Below are 19,295 nucleotides of genomic sequence, written 5' to 3' on the forward strand. Positions count from 1 at the left end.
ATAACTCCCTAACAAAAAAAAATTTTCGTTCCAAAATTATGCTGATGTAAAGTAGACATGTGGGAAATGTTACTTATTAAGTATTTTGTGTGACATATCTCTGTGATTTAATTGCATAAAAATTCAAAGTTTGAAAATTGCGAAATTTTCAAAATTTTCGCCAAATTACCGTTTTTTTTCACAAATAAACGCAGGCACTATTAAAGAAATTTTACCACTGTCATGAAGTACAATATGTCACGAGAAAACAGTGTCAGAATCACCAGGATCCGTTGAAGCGTTCCAGAGTTATAAACTCATAAAGGGACAGTGGTCAGAATTGTAAAAAGTGGCCTGGTCATTGACGTGCAAACCACCCTTGGGGGTAAAGGGGTTAATGATTTGGGTCCTAATGAATCAGAAACATAATTAGCAAAATTTTTTCAAGTATGGATTTTTCAGAAAAGGGCATCCCAATATTCAATTAAAAATGACAATGACATGATTTCCTATTTTGAAAACATTCATTTTACAAACACAACACAAAAAATTGGACCTAATTATAAAAATTATAAAATCATAGCTGCTAGTAGCTAAAGATTAGGCGTTCCAAGAAAAGGACATTGGTAGATAATGGGTTAAATTGAATCTGTCAGCATTTTTTGCTTTGGAATCTGATAGCAACATAAGGTAGAGGCAGAGAGCTTGATTCCAGCATTGTATCACTTACTGGACTACTTACACTACCTACACTATGAACTGTCAGCAAGCTGCTAATTAGTGAGGGGGTTGGGTTACATGATTAGTTTTATTTGCCAGTAGTCAGGTCATGATAATCTCCTGCTGATAAAACACTGATTGTACAACAAACAGCCTAATAAGTGACAAGTCCCCGTAATCAAGCTCTCAGCCTTTACATCATGCTGTTCTCAGATTAAATAGCAAAAAATTCTTGAAAGATTCCCTTTGAAGTTCGAAGCCCAATTTGCTAGTAATATGCTTTTGTTCCTCCAGCCAAGATTTTGTAACACCACCTGTTATTATAATATAATAGAAAAATAACCTCTAGCACTCAAAAGTAATTCAACACTTATTTCTTTCTTGAGAAAAATATTATTTATTAATTAATCTTCAATATTCAGCCGATTTTGACATAGACATCAGAAATATCCAACATTTCGGCACATTAGTGCCTTTCTCAAGGAAGTCTACAATATTAGAAAACAACAATGTAAATAGTGGCATATATGATAATCAACAACATAGGTTGAGAGGGGAAAAAGAAAGTAAAAGTCCACCGAGGACGTGAAGAAAAAATAAAAGAAGAAGAAAGGAAAAACAGGTGTATGATAAATGAGAACCCAAAGGACCAAGAGTCCTGATAATACTTATAGAGATAACCGGTGCAAAGAGAAACGTAATCTACACCAACTCAAGCAAGACCCCATCTTATAAACAGCCAGGCGGTGCATCATGTTAGAAAATGTGACTGCGAGGAAACCACATGCAAAACCATGTCATAACCACAACAATGCAGCGGAAAAGCCATATCTACCTATTCCACAGGGATAAGTTGCCAAAAGGAACCACGGAGCCGTCAGGCTCATATATATACTGGCACTACATGGAAGAATAAGGCACCTGTTATTAGTCATGTGATTCTTGAGGCTTAGATATTGATGATTCTGCACTCAGCGCTATAAGGTGAACATGTGTACACAATACAGCTATCTGTTTTGAAGTGGTGCTACAAGGAATCCATATATTCACTGCTTACCAGTATTGTAGATATTGTATAGGGCAGTTATAAGATTCCTTTATGGTTATTAAAGAGGCTGTCCACTACTTGGACAACTTCTTGTCATACCCTTCGCCTTTCCCCAATAATATAATAAAGCCTATACTCCCTTCCCGTGCTTGCGCCGTTCCCGTGATGTCGGCAGACTCTCTCCCGGGCTCCCATGCTGCTGTGACGCCGGCACCCAATCAGCTTACACTCACTTCCTATGCCGTCATTCGCTCTCCACAAGACTCTTGTTCGGTGTTGTGCCCAATCAGCCCTGGTGTTACTGTTCCCGAACAAATCAAACATGAAGAGGAAGTCCGAGATCAGCTGCAGCCTGTTCATGTTTGATTTTTGCAAAGGCAGGGACAGTGACGCCAGTGCTGATTGGGGGCCGGTGTCACGTATCACAACACTAAATGAGAGCCCCGGGGAGAGTGAGTGCCGGCATAGAAGGTTAGTATAAGCTTTATTATTTTATGGGGGGCCAAACATTTTTATCAAGAAGGGGTTGTTCTAGTAGTTAACAACCCTTTAAATCTGGCACTGTGTGGTATTGCGTGGAACTGCTACTAAAAGGGAACCTGTCACCCACCCAGGACCTATTAAGGTAAAAGAGTCACCTTCTGTAGCACCAAGGCTGCATTCTGTGAAGGTGGCTGTTATGTTTTTGATCCCTAATAATGCTGAAATATTCACTTTTATAAATTGCACGCACAGCGCATGCTCGAAAAATGAGAGCACAGCGCAGGCGCCGGTGACATGAGGAAACACAGAGGAGGCGGCGCACAGTGCACTGAGGAGATGATGGACGGCTGCGAGGCGGCTGAGTAAGGGGAAGAAAACGCACCTCCCTGACTCAATACAGGTATGGCGTGCAATTTATAAAAGTGAATATTTCAGCGTTATTAGGAATCAAAAACCTAAGAACCGCCTTCACAAAATGCTGCCTTAGTGCTGCAGAAGGTGGCTATTTTACCTTAAAAGGCCCTTGGGGGCAGGTTCCCTTTAAACACTGCACAATATAATGTTTTTACAGTCTATGGTGGCATCTACACTGAACAAGATTATAATATAGTCAACTGTATAGATGTGTTTGCTTTTTTATTTGGGCACTATACTATATGACCATGTTAATTATCCATTATGTGGTTGAGATATTACGATCTCCAGGTCTCAATCTAACACCCAGCATTTCACGACAACATTGTATGAACATTGGTTTACGGCACCTGTACATTATTCTATATGGAAGCCGGGGACTGACATAACATTTCATCCATGTGCATACAACATAGGAAAATGCATCGGTCACGATTCTCCAGAATGAAGGGACACGGCATTGTCTGACGTGGAACACCTGACTGGCCAGCCAGGTAAAAGATTTGTTTTACCTCCTGCCTTTTTGTCCGACGCGCAGGGTAGGGGTTCAAGTTGGCACCTGGCCCAGCTGTTATTAGGTGGTACTGATTGGGCAGGGGGAGGTCAGGTGGGAACTGAAGACTTCCGGGTAATATAAAAGGGGTTGCCTGAGGCATTTTGGCCTCTTTGAATGGGGATTCACGGAGCTGCCCTCCCTCCCTCCTGTGTGGCTTCCAATTATAATAGTTGCTTATTGGTTGAGTTTGGTATTTGGTTGAAAAGGTTGATAAAAGTTGCAGCGGTTGGCAGAAGAACAAGACGGGTAACATGTGCCAGGAGTCCGGCGGCATATCCCCACAACTTCCAAGTGATTAACTTCCAAGTTATTAACTGAAAGAGAGCTGCGACCTTACCCCTCCAAAGAAAGAAGGGTTGTTATAAAAGAAGAGAATGTACGTTAGATTCTCCAATAAATTTACATGTTTGACTATAATTTAGTCTTATTCTTTGTGTCGGGGAAAAAGGCGAAGGGGGGTTGTGTGTATGGTCTGGGCAGTCTATGACCTCTACGATTAAATGAGAAACTCATCTGCTCTATATTTTTCTGCTACATTTTTAAATTACTTTAATCATTTAATTATGTGCAAAGAAATTAGATCAAATTGATCATAAACATTACAGTAGTGACAGCGGATTGTGATCTAGTAGATGTCAGTGACAAAGGACAGATAATATGCCCAAATTATTAAATCTAAAAGAAAGACCTCTGAATAAAAACTTAGATTTTATTTCATCCTTAAAAAAGCACAGAAACGTTTCGGCCATATCCAGCCCAAATGAAACGAGATAAATACATCCAAAACAGATAGTAATAACATACAGTATTACGACCTCCCTGCTGATTTTTTTTTTTCAAAACTGTAACTGTACCTAGAAGAATTTGATAAAATGCTGTTCTGAAGTCAACAGGTGGTCACAGGAAGTATTTATTTGATTTAGGTTTTTCTTTTGCTCATTCACTTTGCATTTTGTTAAAAGATAAAAATAAACAATACAACTTCTATTGTTGAAAGCATTCTTACTTTACATCATTTTCCCACATCTGTCTAAAACTTTTTCATAGACAGATGATCTGCTAGCAATCAAAGTCGAAGTAAACTTCTTTTATATTTAACCATACATGCAGGACTTTACAATCTTTGATTGTGCAAAAGTGGACTAAATTGTTGGTTCCCTTCAGTAGGAAAAACCCACAATGGTCACTGAAATAACTTGAAACTAACAAAATTAATTTTCAATTTAAATTTAAAGAATATCAACTAATGAAAATCATTGCTTTTGAACTGTGATTCAAAATTTAAAATAACAAACTAATAAAAAATGGCGTGGACAAAAATGATGGTACCCTTAACCTAATATTTTGCTTCATAAACTTTTAAAGCAATCATTGCAAAAAAAACAATTTCTATAACACTCAATGGGACTTCTGCACCTGGGCCACTCTTCATGAGAAAACGGCTCCAGATGTCTCAGATATGAAGGTACCTTCTCCAGACGGCATGTTTCATGTCCCTCCATAGATGCTCAATAGGATTTAGATCAGGGAACATAGAAGATCACTTCAGAATAGTCCAATACTTTGCTCTTAGCTATTCTTGGATGCTTTAGCTTTGTTTTGTGTTATTATCCTATTGGAGGACCCATGACCTGTGACTGAGACCAAGCTTTCTGACACTGGGCAGCACATTTTGCTTCAAAATGTGTTGATGGTCTTGAGATGTCATTATACCCTGTACTGACTCAATAAATATTGTGCCATATGCAGCAGAGCAGCCCCAAAACCTAACAAAGCCTCTTCTACGTTTCACAGTAAGTACAATGTTCTTTTCTTTGTATGCTTCCTTTTTTCGAACATAGAGCTGATGTGCCTTGCCAAAAAGCTCAAATGTTGTCTCATCTGTTCAAAGGGCTTTCTCCCAGAAGCTTTGTACATTGTCAATATGCATTTTGGCAAATTCCCTGTCCCACTTTTTTATGATTGGTTTGCTTCTCTATCGTCTTCCACGAAGTCCACTTTAACCAAGACAGCGACAGATGGACAGAATTGGCAGAATCTGACACTCATCTACCTTTACCATGGAGTTCATCTCTAATCACTTTTGAAGTTGTTCTGTGCTCTTTGGTTAACATGCGCATTAGCCATCTCTTCAACTTGTCATACATTTTCTTGCGGCCATGACCAGTGAGGTTGGTATTGTCCCACAGACCGTAAACTTCTAAATAATATGTGAAACTGTAGTAACCAGAACATCGAGCTTCTTGTAGATGGTCCATAATTTTCTTTCTCTCCTGAGACAACTCTAAATTTATCTTTCTTTGGTATATGTTCAGTGTGGTACACACCATGATACCTAACAGCACAGTAACTGTTTTTCAGACAGACTTAATACAAGTTTATAAACATCTGTGATGGTAATGACATGACACACCTTAATTTAACATGTCCCAATAGAAAAATTATTTTGTTTTTTTACTAGGGGTACCATCAATTTTATCTAGTGCCTTTTCATTAGTTTTATTTAACTTTTCTGCTAAACTACAATTCAAAAGCAATGTCTTATTTTCATTAGTTGATATTCAAGAAATTTAAATTGAAAATTGCATTTGTAAATTTCAAGTTATTTCAATAACCATTGTGGTTGTTTCTTATTTTAGGAAAAGGATACTAATAATTTTGATCACTTTTATGAATATTTTGTCCACTTGTATGTATGCATGTCTGTATTTCCAATACACACAAAGAAAATAAACATGTGTATAACAAAACATGTGTAATTGCAAAATCGGCGAAATACTTCATTTTCTGGAACACTATGTAAATAATTATTAGGCAATTTGCATTTTTTATATTTTATTACGACTACAGTGCTGTCAGTCAAATTTAAAAGGTTAATAAACCTTGTACTTCTGGGCACTCCAGGGAGATTGTTGTTCTGTAATATGACCACACAGGAGGATAAAGGGATCCTGGTCACTTCATGTTTGAATTGTCTCAAATTTTTGCCAGTTAATGTGCATCTTTTTCTCTCAACACATTTTTTGTGACCCTGTGGACTATTTGCAGCAAAACTTTTAGTAGTTTCATGATCACATTCCAATATTTTAGCAATTTCAAAAGTGCTGCATCCCTCGGTAAGATTTAACACTTTTTCACTTTTCAGTCAGTTAAATCTCTTTTTTGGCTGATTTTTACAGAGGAAAACAAGCTGCCTAATAATTCTGCACACCTTGACAAAGGGTGTTGATATCCCTAGGCCACACCGTCCCGCATTATACAAGCACACTCTACCTCATCTGCTTCACCCAATCCTGCATTCATTCTTGGAGTTAGAATGTATACATTAGAATTATGATATTCTCAAAATTCTCACTTGTCAAATAATTGTGCACACAGTGTATGTTTGTATATATACAGTATATATGACTAATGACTATTTCAAACTACATATGACAATGGTGATCATTATGACCTGTTTGGTATAAATGGTTAATGATACACCAGGGTGCATTCCAACAAAATCCCTGACTTTGCGCAAGTTTACTTTGAAGAATTGAAGGCAAAGTGTGGTCCGACAAAATAATGATTTGATTTTGATTTTGTTCTTTCACTTTGCAGTTTGTTAATTAATAAGGATAAACTACTATTAACACTTCTATTTTTTAAAGAATTCTTACTTTTCAGTGCATGCTGTAATGCACTTTGTGAAACCCAAAACAAATGCCTAAATGTAAAATAGGGATTTAAATCCCCTCAGTTCCTGTTTTATACTGTGTTTATAAACCAGCCAGGGAGTTTGGTAGAAGGGAAATGTGCATTTTTCCACCCCATTTAGTCACTCCAGTTTTTGCAGTTAAAGTGGGTAATCTAATCACATGCAAATCCTCAAGTATGGAATAAAAATCAGAGAGTCCACAAGCTGGACTCTCTTCCCTTATTACACATAACTTAATTTATGGTCATCTATGGCATGAGTTCTTTGCCTGTGTGGATTGGATGGGTTGTTACCGACATCTGGTGAGAATTCCATTTCAATAGCACATTTAGAAATATATATTTACTTAAAAAATTGGTTACGTGATCAATACTTATTTCACATGTTGAATATATATATTGTGGAAGGTCGGCTCACTCAGCTCCTCCTCGAGGTAGACACAGGCACACATGAGGAAAGTTTCTGGTTGTTTTTTTGCATGATAAACCAAAAATCCAAAATGGTAACAGAAAAACAGCCTGTCTGGCTCAAAAAAAGTAAACAGTTCATACAAAGTCCAGCCCAGTACTTCTGGGACAACACATTTGGCAGCTCTCTGAGAAGCATCAGTATGGAGAATTCCTTGCCTCCACACAACACAGACAGAGGAAAAAAAACTGTTTGGACATTTATTTCCCCAGCTACATCCTTGAGCTGGAGATATGGTGAGTAGGCATCCGGCCCATCTCTTACCTACTCACCTAAAAACCCACCCATAAAATGGCTGCTAAATTCCTTCAGCACATAGCATGCTGAAAAGAAACTTATTGGTTTCTAGATCACAGAAGAAAGCAATCTCTGTGACACATATCTCCCCTCACATACAGTGCCAGTGACCCTGTCACAATATATGCTAAGACTCTTACTGTCACTCTTATTCATTCCCGTCTGGACTACTGCAACTCTCTTCTGATTGGTCTCCCTCTTACCAAACTTTCTCCTCTCCAATCCATCTTGAATGCGGCAGCCAGGGTCATATTTCTGTCCAGCCGCTTCACCGATGCCTCCATCTTGTGCCAGTCATTACACTGGCTATCCATTCGCTACAGGGTCCAGTATAAACTCATCTCTCTCACCCACAAAGCTCTCCACAGTTCTGCACCGCCTTATATCTCCTCTCTCATCTCTGTCTATCGCCCTACACGTGCCCTCCGTTCTACAAATGACCTAAGACTAATATCCCCTGTAATCCGAACCTCACACCTCCGTCTCCAAGACTTCTCTGGTGCTGCACCAGCTCTCTGGAATGCACTTCCCCAGATGATCAGACTGATACCTAGCCCCGACCTTTTCAAGCGTGCTTTGAAAACCCATCTCTTCAAACAAGCCTACCACATCAACTACTCCGTAAACTAACTTTGTCCTGTTCCCTTCTTCCAAATATTATTCTGAATCTGCACCCTACTATTCATCTGTCTCCACACCCTCCATGCACATGATAACTGCACTTGATACTTGACTATTGCACTTAAACACACGGGCTGATGATCGGATCATGCAGCTTTGTAAGAAAATCCCTATTTATTATAATTGCCAGACCTGAAATAACAAGCACTTTTCACCTATTGTGTCCCCCAATTTCCTTGTAGATTGTAAGCTTGCGAGCAGGGACCTCACCCCTAATGTCACTGTTTAAATTGTCTTAACTCGTACCGAATTTATTGTTTGTACATGTCCCCGATAAATTATAAAGTGCTGCTGTGAAAGACTGGTGGAAAGCATGCCAAGACGCATGAAAGCTGTGATTAAAAATCATGGTTATTCCACAAAATATTGATTTCTGAACTCTTCCTGGGTTAAGACATTAGTATTGTTGTTTCTAAATGATTATGAATTTGTTTTCTTTGCATTATTTGAGGTCTGAAAGCACTGTTTTTTTTATTTTGACCATTTTTCTATGTCAGAAAAAAAAATACTAAATTTTTAGCTTGGAAATTCAGAAACATGTTGTCAGAAGTTTATAAAATAAATAAATAATAAAATAAAAAAATTCTATTTTACTCAAAAATATACCTATAAAGAGAAAAATCACAACAAACTGAACTGCATTGTGTGAATGAGACTTGTTAAAATGTCATCTGTTTTGCTGCTTCTGTAGTAGACCACAGATTATCTGTGAGAAAATCCCGATGGAAAGTCTACAATATATCTGCCACGTGTGAACATGTAAAGATATGGTATCTTATAAAGAACCCAGAGCACAGAACTTGGACCATTACACCTAACATCTCTTTTTTCTCTCTAACAAAAGTCTATGATTGCAAACACATAGGAAGCATTATGGGTCACTTCCTTCTGCGTGCACCACAGGCCACAATCTTCAAGCACCTCAGAAGAAAGGACATCCATGGTATTTTGACCTTTAGCATCAAGATGACCATAATCTGTCACTATCTATTCTGCATCATCAGACCTTAATGAGGGATAATACCAGTGCCACTAACACTTGGTAATCTCCCATAGAGAGACCTATCTGTTCCCACGCACTCATGGCAGATGTGATTTCTGTTGTCTTTGGTCATTATGGACAATACAGGAACTTCCCCCGCTGTGTCAGAGCACAGTGAGATGTCAATGGATGTTACTTTTTTACGTGTTTTTTTCCGATTCCATCATCCTTTGACAATTATAAATGTTACCAACTACTTAAAAAAATAGCATCCATATAAGATTAAGAAATCTCTGTACTGCACCTTTGGTATATCATGTAAAATAATGCAGGTTGTAATAATATAACAAAACATTGCTGATACATGCAGTACATTGAGATGCGTAGTCAGTGTTAGCATTGTTACAGGTTGTGAACATGATACTAACCCAACACTACTCTGAGAACCCTTGTAAATTATGCACGTCTCTCAGCGCACGTGTACACAAACCCTTTATTCATTCCCATTATTAACAACTGATGAAGGGACATATGGAAAGCGGAACAGTGTATTGTACTTATGCTATCAGCTCCATTCCAATGACACAAAGGAGCATCAGATTTCATACAACTACTCAGAAATATGGTCTACAACACTATCTACCCAATATCTATAAACATAGCCTTAGGGTCCTACCTCTATGCACACTTACTGTTCTGATGCCATTCTCAAAGGCATCACGGGCAAGAGGTGCTGGTCCATCCACGGTTTTGCCGTCATCATCTGGACCCCAGCTTGCACTGTAGATATGTACATGCTGTGGATTTAGACTGAGGGATTTAGCTTCTACCATATCTGTTACATCTCCATCCAACATGCGCACACCTGTAGGTACACAAAAAAAGTATAATGTCTCTGATGACATTAACTAATTAAAATCTTTAGTGTTAAAGGGAACCTGTTACCAGAAAAAATGCTATTAACCTGCAGATTTATGGTGTTAATCTGCAGGTTAAAGGGAACCTACACAGTGTCAGGTTGGTGCTGTTATACTGAATAAAATGCTACCTGGGGTGATGAAATCCGTCTCGTGGTTGTTGTTTAATCTTTTATTTTAATAATGTGAGTAACCTGTCCAACGTCCGCACTTACCCGAAAGCTGCAGGGAGAAAATTAACTTTATTACCCCCAGCAGCGTTCTGGTATCAGTCACGGGGGTTGCAGATTAACCCATATCAGGCAAATAGCGTTTTTTCTGGTGACAGGATCCCTATAAATAAAAATATAATACTGACTTAATGTAGAGAATTCAGGGAATACTGGTAAAAGCCTGATATTTTCTACACTACACAGCCACTTATAGAGAAATTCCAATGTAATGTGTATTATTAATGCATTATCTGAAATAAAATTAAATACATCAATCACCTAATCAATAATTAGAAATACCTTAAAATGTTCAAATTTGACTAAATCTAAGTGAACAACTAACTTTATGGCTTGTTTCCTCAATATGTTACAAAAAGCACCTATGGACTTCATGTGTAGTCTTACTACAACACAACAACATGCATTGATATAATTATTGTAAATACATATATTGTAGCAAAGCCAGGCTAAAGCCAGTCTTAAATCTTAGAACTGCAGGTCTTGATTTGACTAAGAACAAGGGCCTGTTTTCACTAGGTGTGTGTCAATGTGCTGGATGAAGCAGAGTTGAATGTGCTGTTGATGAGTGACCAGCGAAAATGTGAGCTAGAGCTGAGAGAGAGGCATGGCAGGGTATCTCTCTGAGTGGAGACTGCATATGTCAGCTAGGAAAGCTGAGCGGCTTATGTTGGAGCTGCAGAGAACTGTGTGGAAGCTGAAGCTAGTGGGATTATGACTCTTCTGTGTATCAAGTTTGCTCTGGGAGAAAGAACTATAATCTGCTAAATGATCTGTTTATTTGCTGTGATAAATTTGCGCACAGAAGAGGCTGTTTTTGGTTATGATTCATTAGTTTTATGATATATATGTATATATATATATATATATATATATATATATATACTCACATGTAAAGCGCCATGGAATAAATGGCGCTATAACAATAAATAATAATATATATATATATATATATACACTGTATATATATTTAATAAATAATAATATTTATATATATATATATATATATATATATATATATATATATATATTTATAAGGCACTCCAAAACAAAAGAAGTGCAGGTGCTTAAGCAAGGGTTCCACCCACTTCAATAAGAAATACTGTGCAGGGAAATAGTCGGCACTCCAAAATAAAAGATGTATATGTTATGAGGCAATCCAAAAAAGGGGTCGGTGATGTTTCAGCTCCAAGACATGGGCCTTTATCAAACACAGATTGTTGATTAAATCTAATAGTCTCCCAGATAACAGCGCTATGAAGAGGCAAACAAGGTTGTGTGGTCACGGTTGCTGGGTGCCCAGCACCACTCAACCTTTTTTCTTACCTTTCTACAGCGCTGTTATCCAAGAGACTTCAGATCTCTTTTTTGGATTGCCTAATAAAATATACATCACGTATTTTGGAGTTACGAGTATCTCACTACACATACAATACAATACACTATATTATATATATATATATATATATATATATATATATATATATATATATATATATATATAATGAGGGGGAAAAACATGTACCTCCAATCCTGGCATTGAAGGCTATTCCAACAGTACAGTGGGAATTATTTGCAGTGGCAGCAACTTCTCCAGCACAGCGAGTTCCATGTCTGAAGACAGTATGAAAACAAAAACTTTAATTTACAAAGGAAAGAAAAGGACAAAAAAAGTGCAAAGCACAACACAATTACAAGAAATTATTATTATCCTATTATTATTACTCTGTTGTCTTGTGTGCAATTCTTCATTATATAGTACCCTTCATGCACATTTTCAGTGTTTTTATTGCTTTAAAAAAATGCCATAAATGTCAAGTGGTTTTTTTTACAAGCATTTACGTTTTTTTTCTTGTTTCAATTTTTACATGCATTTTTACTGGTGTATTTTTTCCAAGTCCTTTGGGTGAGCTTTTGGGTAAAACAGCAAAAAATTTGACTAATCCTAAAAGTGCACCAAAAAAAATCAGAATGCTAAAAACAAACAGAAAAGGCCTTAAAAATTTTGCATTTTTTAAATAAATATGTGTGAACCCAGCCTACATCTCATGAGGCTTTTAAATGAAAGAAAAAGAATGAGTACAGAATGAAAGGACACCCCATACAATATTCATTTGGTTAACAAGTAAAAAAATTGACATCAAAGTCAACAAATGCACAGATTGATGTGAGAAATCAGGATTCATTCTCTCTTGTTTGTCCCCATTTTATGCTATAAATCTATCACTCAACACTTTTACACTGAAACCTCCCTACACATTCCCCGTCCCTGAGATTATGGATCGAATCAGACACTGAGACACAACTATCTCTGAATCTCACAAATCACCAGACTGTGTCACACAAATACTAAATTACCGTAGATTCACTTATCATCCTCAGCATAATATGCAAAATTGATATGACTGCACCCTGGGGTGGTATTCACACATGTCAGTTTGGTTGCATTTTTGGCCAAAATTTTATATTTCATGGCTAGGGATGAGCAAATTTATTCGTGTGGAATTTAATTCTCCTGAATACTTTTTTTTGCATTTTGCTTGGTGCTTATTCAGTAGAATTGCAGCAAGCTGCGGCCATCATTTTACAGAACCATAGAGGGCCAGGCAAACTGTTAAAATAATAAAATAATAATAATACTCACTTCACCGCTTTCCTGTCCTGCCGCCCGCCTTTCGGTCTTCTGTACTTCTTTTTTTCTCATTCCCCCTCCTCTTCAGCCGCTTCACTTCAAGTACTGGCTTCCATCATTAACTATGCCTCTGATGACACTGCCTCTCATGACTCATGTCGTGATAAATTATGACTTTATGATGTGCATTTCCCAAGGCCTAGCCAACGTAGTGAGATCAAAGGTCTAGTCACACTGGAAGCCATGGAATAGAGTGAAGCGGCCAAAGAGGATATGTGCGACAAGGAAAAGTAAAAGAAGAGGAGCATAGGACTCAACAACAGGCTGGGATGATGGACTATGGGGACAGCATGACAGGTGAACAGAGAGATACTCTTTTTTTTTTTACATTCTACTTTGACATAATGAAGAACATTTAAGTTGCAGAGAATAACTTTGCTGCAAATCAAATTTCCCCGTAAAATCTATGTGATTTGCTTTCCACTTGATTTGCAGAATTTGAATCTTTGCAGATTTTCATGGCTAATTTGAAAAAAGAAAATGCAGTAAGTGCTGTCTACATACAATTTTAATTTAAGGACTCATACTGGGTCAGACCATACAACTGTATGTGTATAACAAGAGTGACACATTGAAGTTTCTCCATGTCTGGAAGATCTTCATCATTTTATCGGTTTAGTAATTGCCAATTGTCCTACGCTGTCTTCAGTTGTCCCACGTGTGTACATAGAACAATGGCTTCATGTTTTCCTGCCTTCACATCTATGTATAATGTGCTCGTAAAACATGAAAAAAGCAAAGTGCCTTTACCAAGCGCTAAAACCTCTTAAAAATATCAGCTGTGCTCTGTAAAAGTACAGCTAAAAGATGTCCAAATGTCACCAGTCCCTGACATTTTCCATGAGATGAACATACCCATCATATTGGTGTCCATCACTCAATGGGGGTCAAACACAAAATGAGCCAAAATGTATTTAAAGAAATGTCAAACGGATAATAAACATGTCATCTTTATTTCTTATAGAAGCTACTCATTGTGGAATTTTTCTAACATTTGTACCCGTACATTGTATTTGTTAATAAAAGGATTGTCCATTACTTGGTCAACTTATATTAATGTGCCCAGGGCGGTGCGGTGAAAGAAATGTAAAAAATTGATACTCGTCTTCTGGACCACTGCCATTCCTCAATACTCAGCACTTGTCCCTGTGGTCTACTGGCATCAACATCTGTATGGATTACCATGTGAGTGCTGCAGCTAATGAAAGGCCGATAATTGGCTGCAATGTTCACATTTTATCTGAGTCGGAAGAACATATTTTCCACATGTGTTTTTCACAAAAACATGCATTGTTTATCTAATAGCTATAAGTATAATTTTTCATATAATTTATAGAAGTCCCTTCCAAAAAAACCTAAGGATAGTGCTGGGATTTTGAGCAAAACATAGGTCATGTGGCCAAAGATTGCTATTTGCTGCTGCAGCTACATCACACCAAAAAATACACCCTAAGGGTATGTTTCCACGGGCCGGATTACATCCGGATTAGCTGCGGATTGAATGCTGCATACAGCCGCAGTGTTCAATTCGCAGCGTCCAGATGTTACAGCATAGTGGAGGGGATTTTATGAAATCCCGTCTCCACTATGCATGCGAACACGCATCCGGCAGCCCTGCGTTTAGGGACATGCGGCGTGTCTTTTTAGAACGCAGCATGTCTGTTTACCTTGCGGCGATGCTCCGTCGCCGAAAGGTAAATCACAGTGCCCTATGTATGGGGTGCGGAGATTCCGGATGTGTGCAATGAACACATCCAGAATCACTGTGCGTACAGAAGGGGGGGAGCTTTGGGCGGAGCGGGTATTCTGCTTCGTCCAAAGTGCCGTCATTACGGCCCGTGGACACGCACCCTTATGGTACAGTGACTGCAATAAGCAAATTGTAAAATATCCAACTGGGTATAATTTTTTTCAACTTCCTTGTTACAGCCGCCGAGGGGTCACAATGCCAACCCCATTAACCTGCATTACATTGTAATGTAACACCATCGCACAGTGATCTTTGTCCATGCGACCTGTTTCACGGCCAAAGTCACTGCATTGCCCCACTCTTGCAGAAAGCCATTTTGTATGTTCTTGAAAGTAAAACAGATGAGACCAACGATTTCAGAGAGTTATATGTCTTTCATCAGTGGCGCCTGCAGACTACACAGATTTTATATGAAACTCTATGTGCGGGATACCACTAGCTCTGTGATTTTTCTGAACAGGTGAACATACACATGAAAATTTTCAAGCAGTAAAAGAAGATATCACTGAAAGGTAATTGACTTCCCAACTCCACTCAGAATTCCAGCAGCGTTTAACTCTGCGTGAGCTGTGGCATTTTGAGTAGACTGTTGTTCTTAAATGTCATAGGTCCCCGGAGATGATTGAAAAGTGTCCAGCATACCGCTTTCTAATGAAAAGGTGCATTTTAACGCCACTTCTTATCTTCCATGGCTAAATCCATTTGCAGATAGATAATGATCACAGCAACTTTGCTTTTATGTCTGCATGCGATGACAGTTAGCGATAGGTGGCTATCTAAAATGATCATGATATTGCAGAATACAAAGTTGTCGCTTTCAGATAATCTGTAGTATTGAACTCAATACAAAAAGTGTAATTGCATGGGGAAAGTTAGGGATCATTAACACATCAGTTTTTATGTACTACAAAAATTAACTGAGTTTTAACAATGATTTCATCAGAGTTTCATCAAAAAGTGTGGTCAGAGTTTCATGAGGTTTTTTTCGTGGATGATAAAAAAAAAGTTTCTCCACATTCTATCAATCAGTCAGTGAAAAGCGCACAGCACTTAGATGGCATCTAAATGCTGTCTGATCTTTAAACATTGCCGATTCTGATCCGACGCTCAAATCAATATTAGACGTCTGAATGATTTTGCACAGACCACTCGGGTTGAGGAAAAAATCTAACATGGGATCTGCCTCATAGCGTATCACAGACACAAGGGCTATCAGTGAACATGATGGATCGCTCTCATACATGAAAAACTGAAGTGTGAGTAAGCCCTATCACTTGGCATATTCAGATCATTATTGTGAAGACAAAGACTTAGGATATTTTAGTGCTTGTCAACAAGCAGCAATGGCAGAAGGTATATCAGACGCTTAATAATAAGCCTGTACAGGTGGAAATGAGCACTTATGTTCGTACTCCTGGCCAGTAAAATGCCTGGAAAGGCTTATAGGCTATCATCTTTATATAGTGCACTCACTCTTTCCACCTTAGCAAAAAAATATGATAAATGCCTTAGAATAAAAAACTGTCATTGACCAGGTCCCAGCAAATAATGACTAAAGCTTTTATTAAAAAAAATAGTATTATTCTTTTGGTACAATTTTCCTTCCAAAGCTTTAGCATCAATTTACAGTGGATCAGTGATTAACACTGCAGCTTTGCATTGCTGGGGTCTTGGGTTCAAATACCACCAAGGACAACATATGCAAGTAGTGTTCATGTTCTCCCTGGGTTTGCGAGGGTTTCCTCTGGGTACTCTAGTTTCCTCCCAAACTCAAAAAACATACCGTGGCATGTAAAAGTTTGGGCACCCCGGGTCAAAATTACTGTTCTTGTTAATGGTTAAGCAAATTTAAGATGAAATAATCTCTAAAAGGCCTAAAGTTAAAGATGACACTTTGCCTTTGTATTTTAGGCAAAAACAAAAAAATATATGATTGTCATTTTTTTTCCATTTTAAAAATTACAAAAAGGAAAATGGGCAGATGCAAAAGTTTAGGTTTGCTTGGAGATTTGCGTGCTCACATAACTTTCACCAAGGTTTCAGAATTTAATTAGCCTGTTTGGGTTATGGCTTGTTCATTATCATCGTTAGGAAAAGCCAGGTGATGCAAATTTCCCAGCTTTATAAAACCCAGCCTCCTCTAACCTACTGTGAAAAAACAGCAGCCATGGGTTCTTCTAAGGAGATGCCTAGTAGCTATGAGGGAATATACTCGTTACTCGAGATTTCCCAAGCACGCTCGGGTGTCCTCGAGTATTTTTTAGTGCTCGGAGATTTAGTTTTTATTGCTGCAGCTGAATGATTTACATCTGTTAGCCAGCATAAGTACATGTGGGGGTTGCCTGGTTTCTAGGGAATCCCCACATGTACTTATGCTGGCTAACAGATGTAAATCATTTAGCTGCGACAATAAAAACTAAATCTCCAAGAACTAAAAAATACTCGGAGGTCACCCGAGCATGCTTGGGAAATCTCGAGTAATGAGTATATTCGCTCATCACTATTGCCTAGCACTCTGAAAATTAAAATGGTGGAGACGCACAAAGCAGGAGATGGCTATAAGAAGATAGCAAAGCATTTTCAAGTTGTCCTTTCCTCAGTTTAATACTTAATTAAGAAATGTAATTTAGCAGAAACAGTGGAGGACAAGATAAGGTCTGGAAAACCAAGCTAAAATTTCAGTGGGAGCTGATCGTAGGTTTGCTAACAAGACAATTCAGAACCCCTGCTTGACTGCAAAAGACCTTCAGATAGATTTAGTAGACACTGGAGTTGTGGTACATTGTTCTACTATTCAGAGACACCTGCAGAAATATGGCTTTTGTGGAAAAGTCACCAGAAGAAAACATGTCCTCATCCTCACCATTAAATTCAGAGTCAGAAGTATGCAAAAGAACATCTAAGCCTGACGCATTTTGGAAACAAGTCCTATGGACCGATGAGGTTAAATTAGAATTCTTTGGCCACAAAGATCAAAGTTACGTGTGAAGGAAAAAGGGCACAGGATTTCAGGAAAAGAACATCTCGCCAACCATTAAGCATGGGGGTGGATCAATCATGCTTTGGTGTTGTGTTGCAGCCAATGCCATGGGGAACATTTCATGGGTAGAGGGAAGAATGGATTCAATTAAATTTCAACAAATTCAAAAAATTCAGCGAACATAACACCATATGTAAAAAAGCTGAAGTTGAAAAGAGGATGGCTTCTACAAATGGATAATGATCTTTAAACAAGTGTTAAAATCCACAATAGATTACCTCAAAAGGTGCAAGCTGAAGGCTTTACAATGGCCTTCACAGTCCCTTGATCTGAACATCACTGAAAATGCATGCAAGATGACCCAGGAATCTCACAGAACTGGAAGAATTTTCCAAAGAAAAATGGATGAAAATTCTTCAAACAAGAATTAAAAGAATCTTGGCTGGCTACAAAAAGCATTTACAAGCTGCAATACTTTAAAAAGGGAGTGCTACTAGATACTAACCATGCAGGGTGTCCAAACATTTGCATAGGCCCATTTTCCTTTTTGTAACTTTTAAAATGTACAAAATGACTATATATATATACTAGGCGTGGGGATTCTCCCACTGCACGGGATAGATCCCAAGCCTTATCTGGTACTGTGGACTCCCATTCAAGTCTGGCCGCTGGGATTGCTGCTCAGCACAGAAGTCAGACCCAGCATCTTGCTCAGGCTTGTGGTATACACTTAGGTAGTGCTAGCTCTTCAGCCAAGTCTATGGTAACCAGTGATATGCAGGTGCAGCCTTGCGCTCTGGAGTCTAAGTTCAGAGATCACCTTACTGAGCATGTCTGTGATATGGCGTATTCTCATTGGTGGTTGGGCATTAGCTGCTCTGGTGATGTGGCAGCTCCAGATTGGCCTGAGTGTTTGGGGTGGAGCCTAGCATTTAAAAGGCTCTCAGCGGTGCACGCGCTAGTATAATTTATGTTTGAAGTGTGTGGTTGGCTACTGTACCAGTCTGTCTGTACGTGTGTGTGTCTTTGCTCAGAGACTGTATACGTTGGCAGGCAGGTAACACATTTATGTGGTTTCATACCCTTGGCTCTACACCTGAGTCTCTAGTCTGCAACATGCTAAGGGTGCCGGTCAGGCACAGGTTCAGTAGTGTCAAGACTGGGGTAAGTAGCCGCTTGACTTAGCATCTGTTTCGTACATGTGCATGATTAGCACAGTTTAGTTACAGAGCAAGTTCAACCCTTCTGCTATACTTCTCTACAAAAGCTACAGGGTTTTGTACATAGGGTCATATAAGTTTGCTCTCTTGGCTTAGCATCTGATTCATTCATGTGTGCGGTTAGCACAGTTTAGTTGCAGAATAAGCTCTCTTCACGTGCTATCTTCCCTGTGACATTTAA

The 19,295-nt window shown here is 38.5% G+C and overlaps 1 protein-coding gene across 3 annotated transcripts in view; it reads right to left on the reverse strand.

Annotated features, from left to right (window-relative positions):
* The window catches only part of PCSK5 (proprotein convertase subtilisin/kexin type 5), a 748,165-nt gene that overhangs the window by 468,253 nt on the left and 260,617 nt on the right, over positions 1–19,295 (reverse strand). For all 3 annotated transcript variants that reach the window (XM_069763164.1, XM_069763172.1, XM_069763182.1), the window contains exons 6-7: positions 11,998–12,086; positions 10,018–10,190 (exon numbers count right to left, since the gene is read on the reverse strand). In XM_069763164.1, the coding sequence (XP_069619265.1) occupies positions 10,018–10,190; positions 11,998–12,086 (262 nt within the window). The remainder of the gene's footprint in view (positions 1–10,017; positions 10,191–11,997; positions 12,087–19,295) is intronic.

The sequence above is a fragment of the Ranitomeya imitator genome, chromosome 1 (assembly GCF_032444005.1).
Source record: "Ranitomeya imitator isolate aRanImi1 chromosome 1, aRanImi1.pri, whole genome shotgun sequence".
Lineage (NCBI taxonomy): Eukaryota > Metazoa > Chordata > Amphibia > Anura > Dendrobatidae > Ranitomeya > Ranitomeya imitator.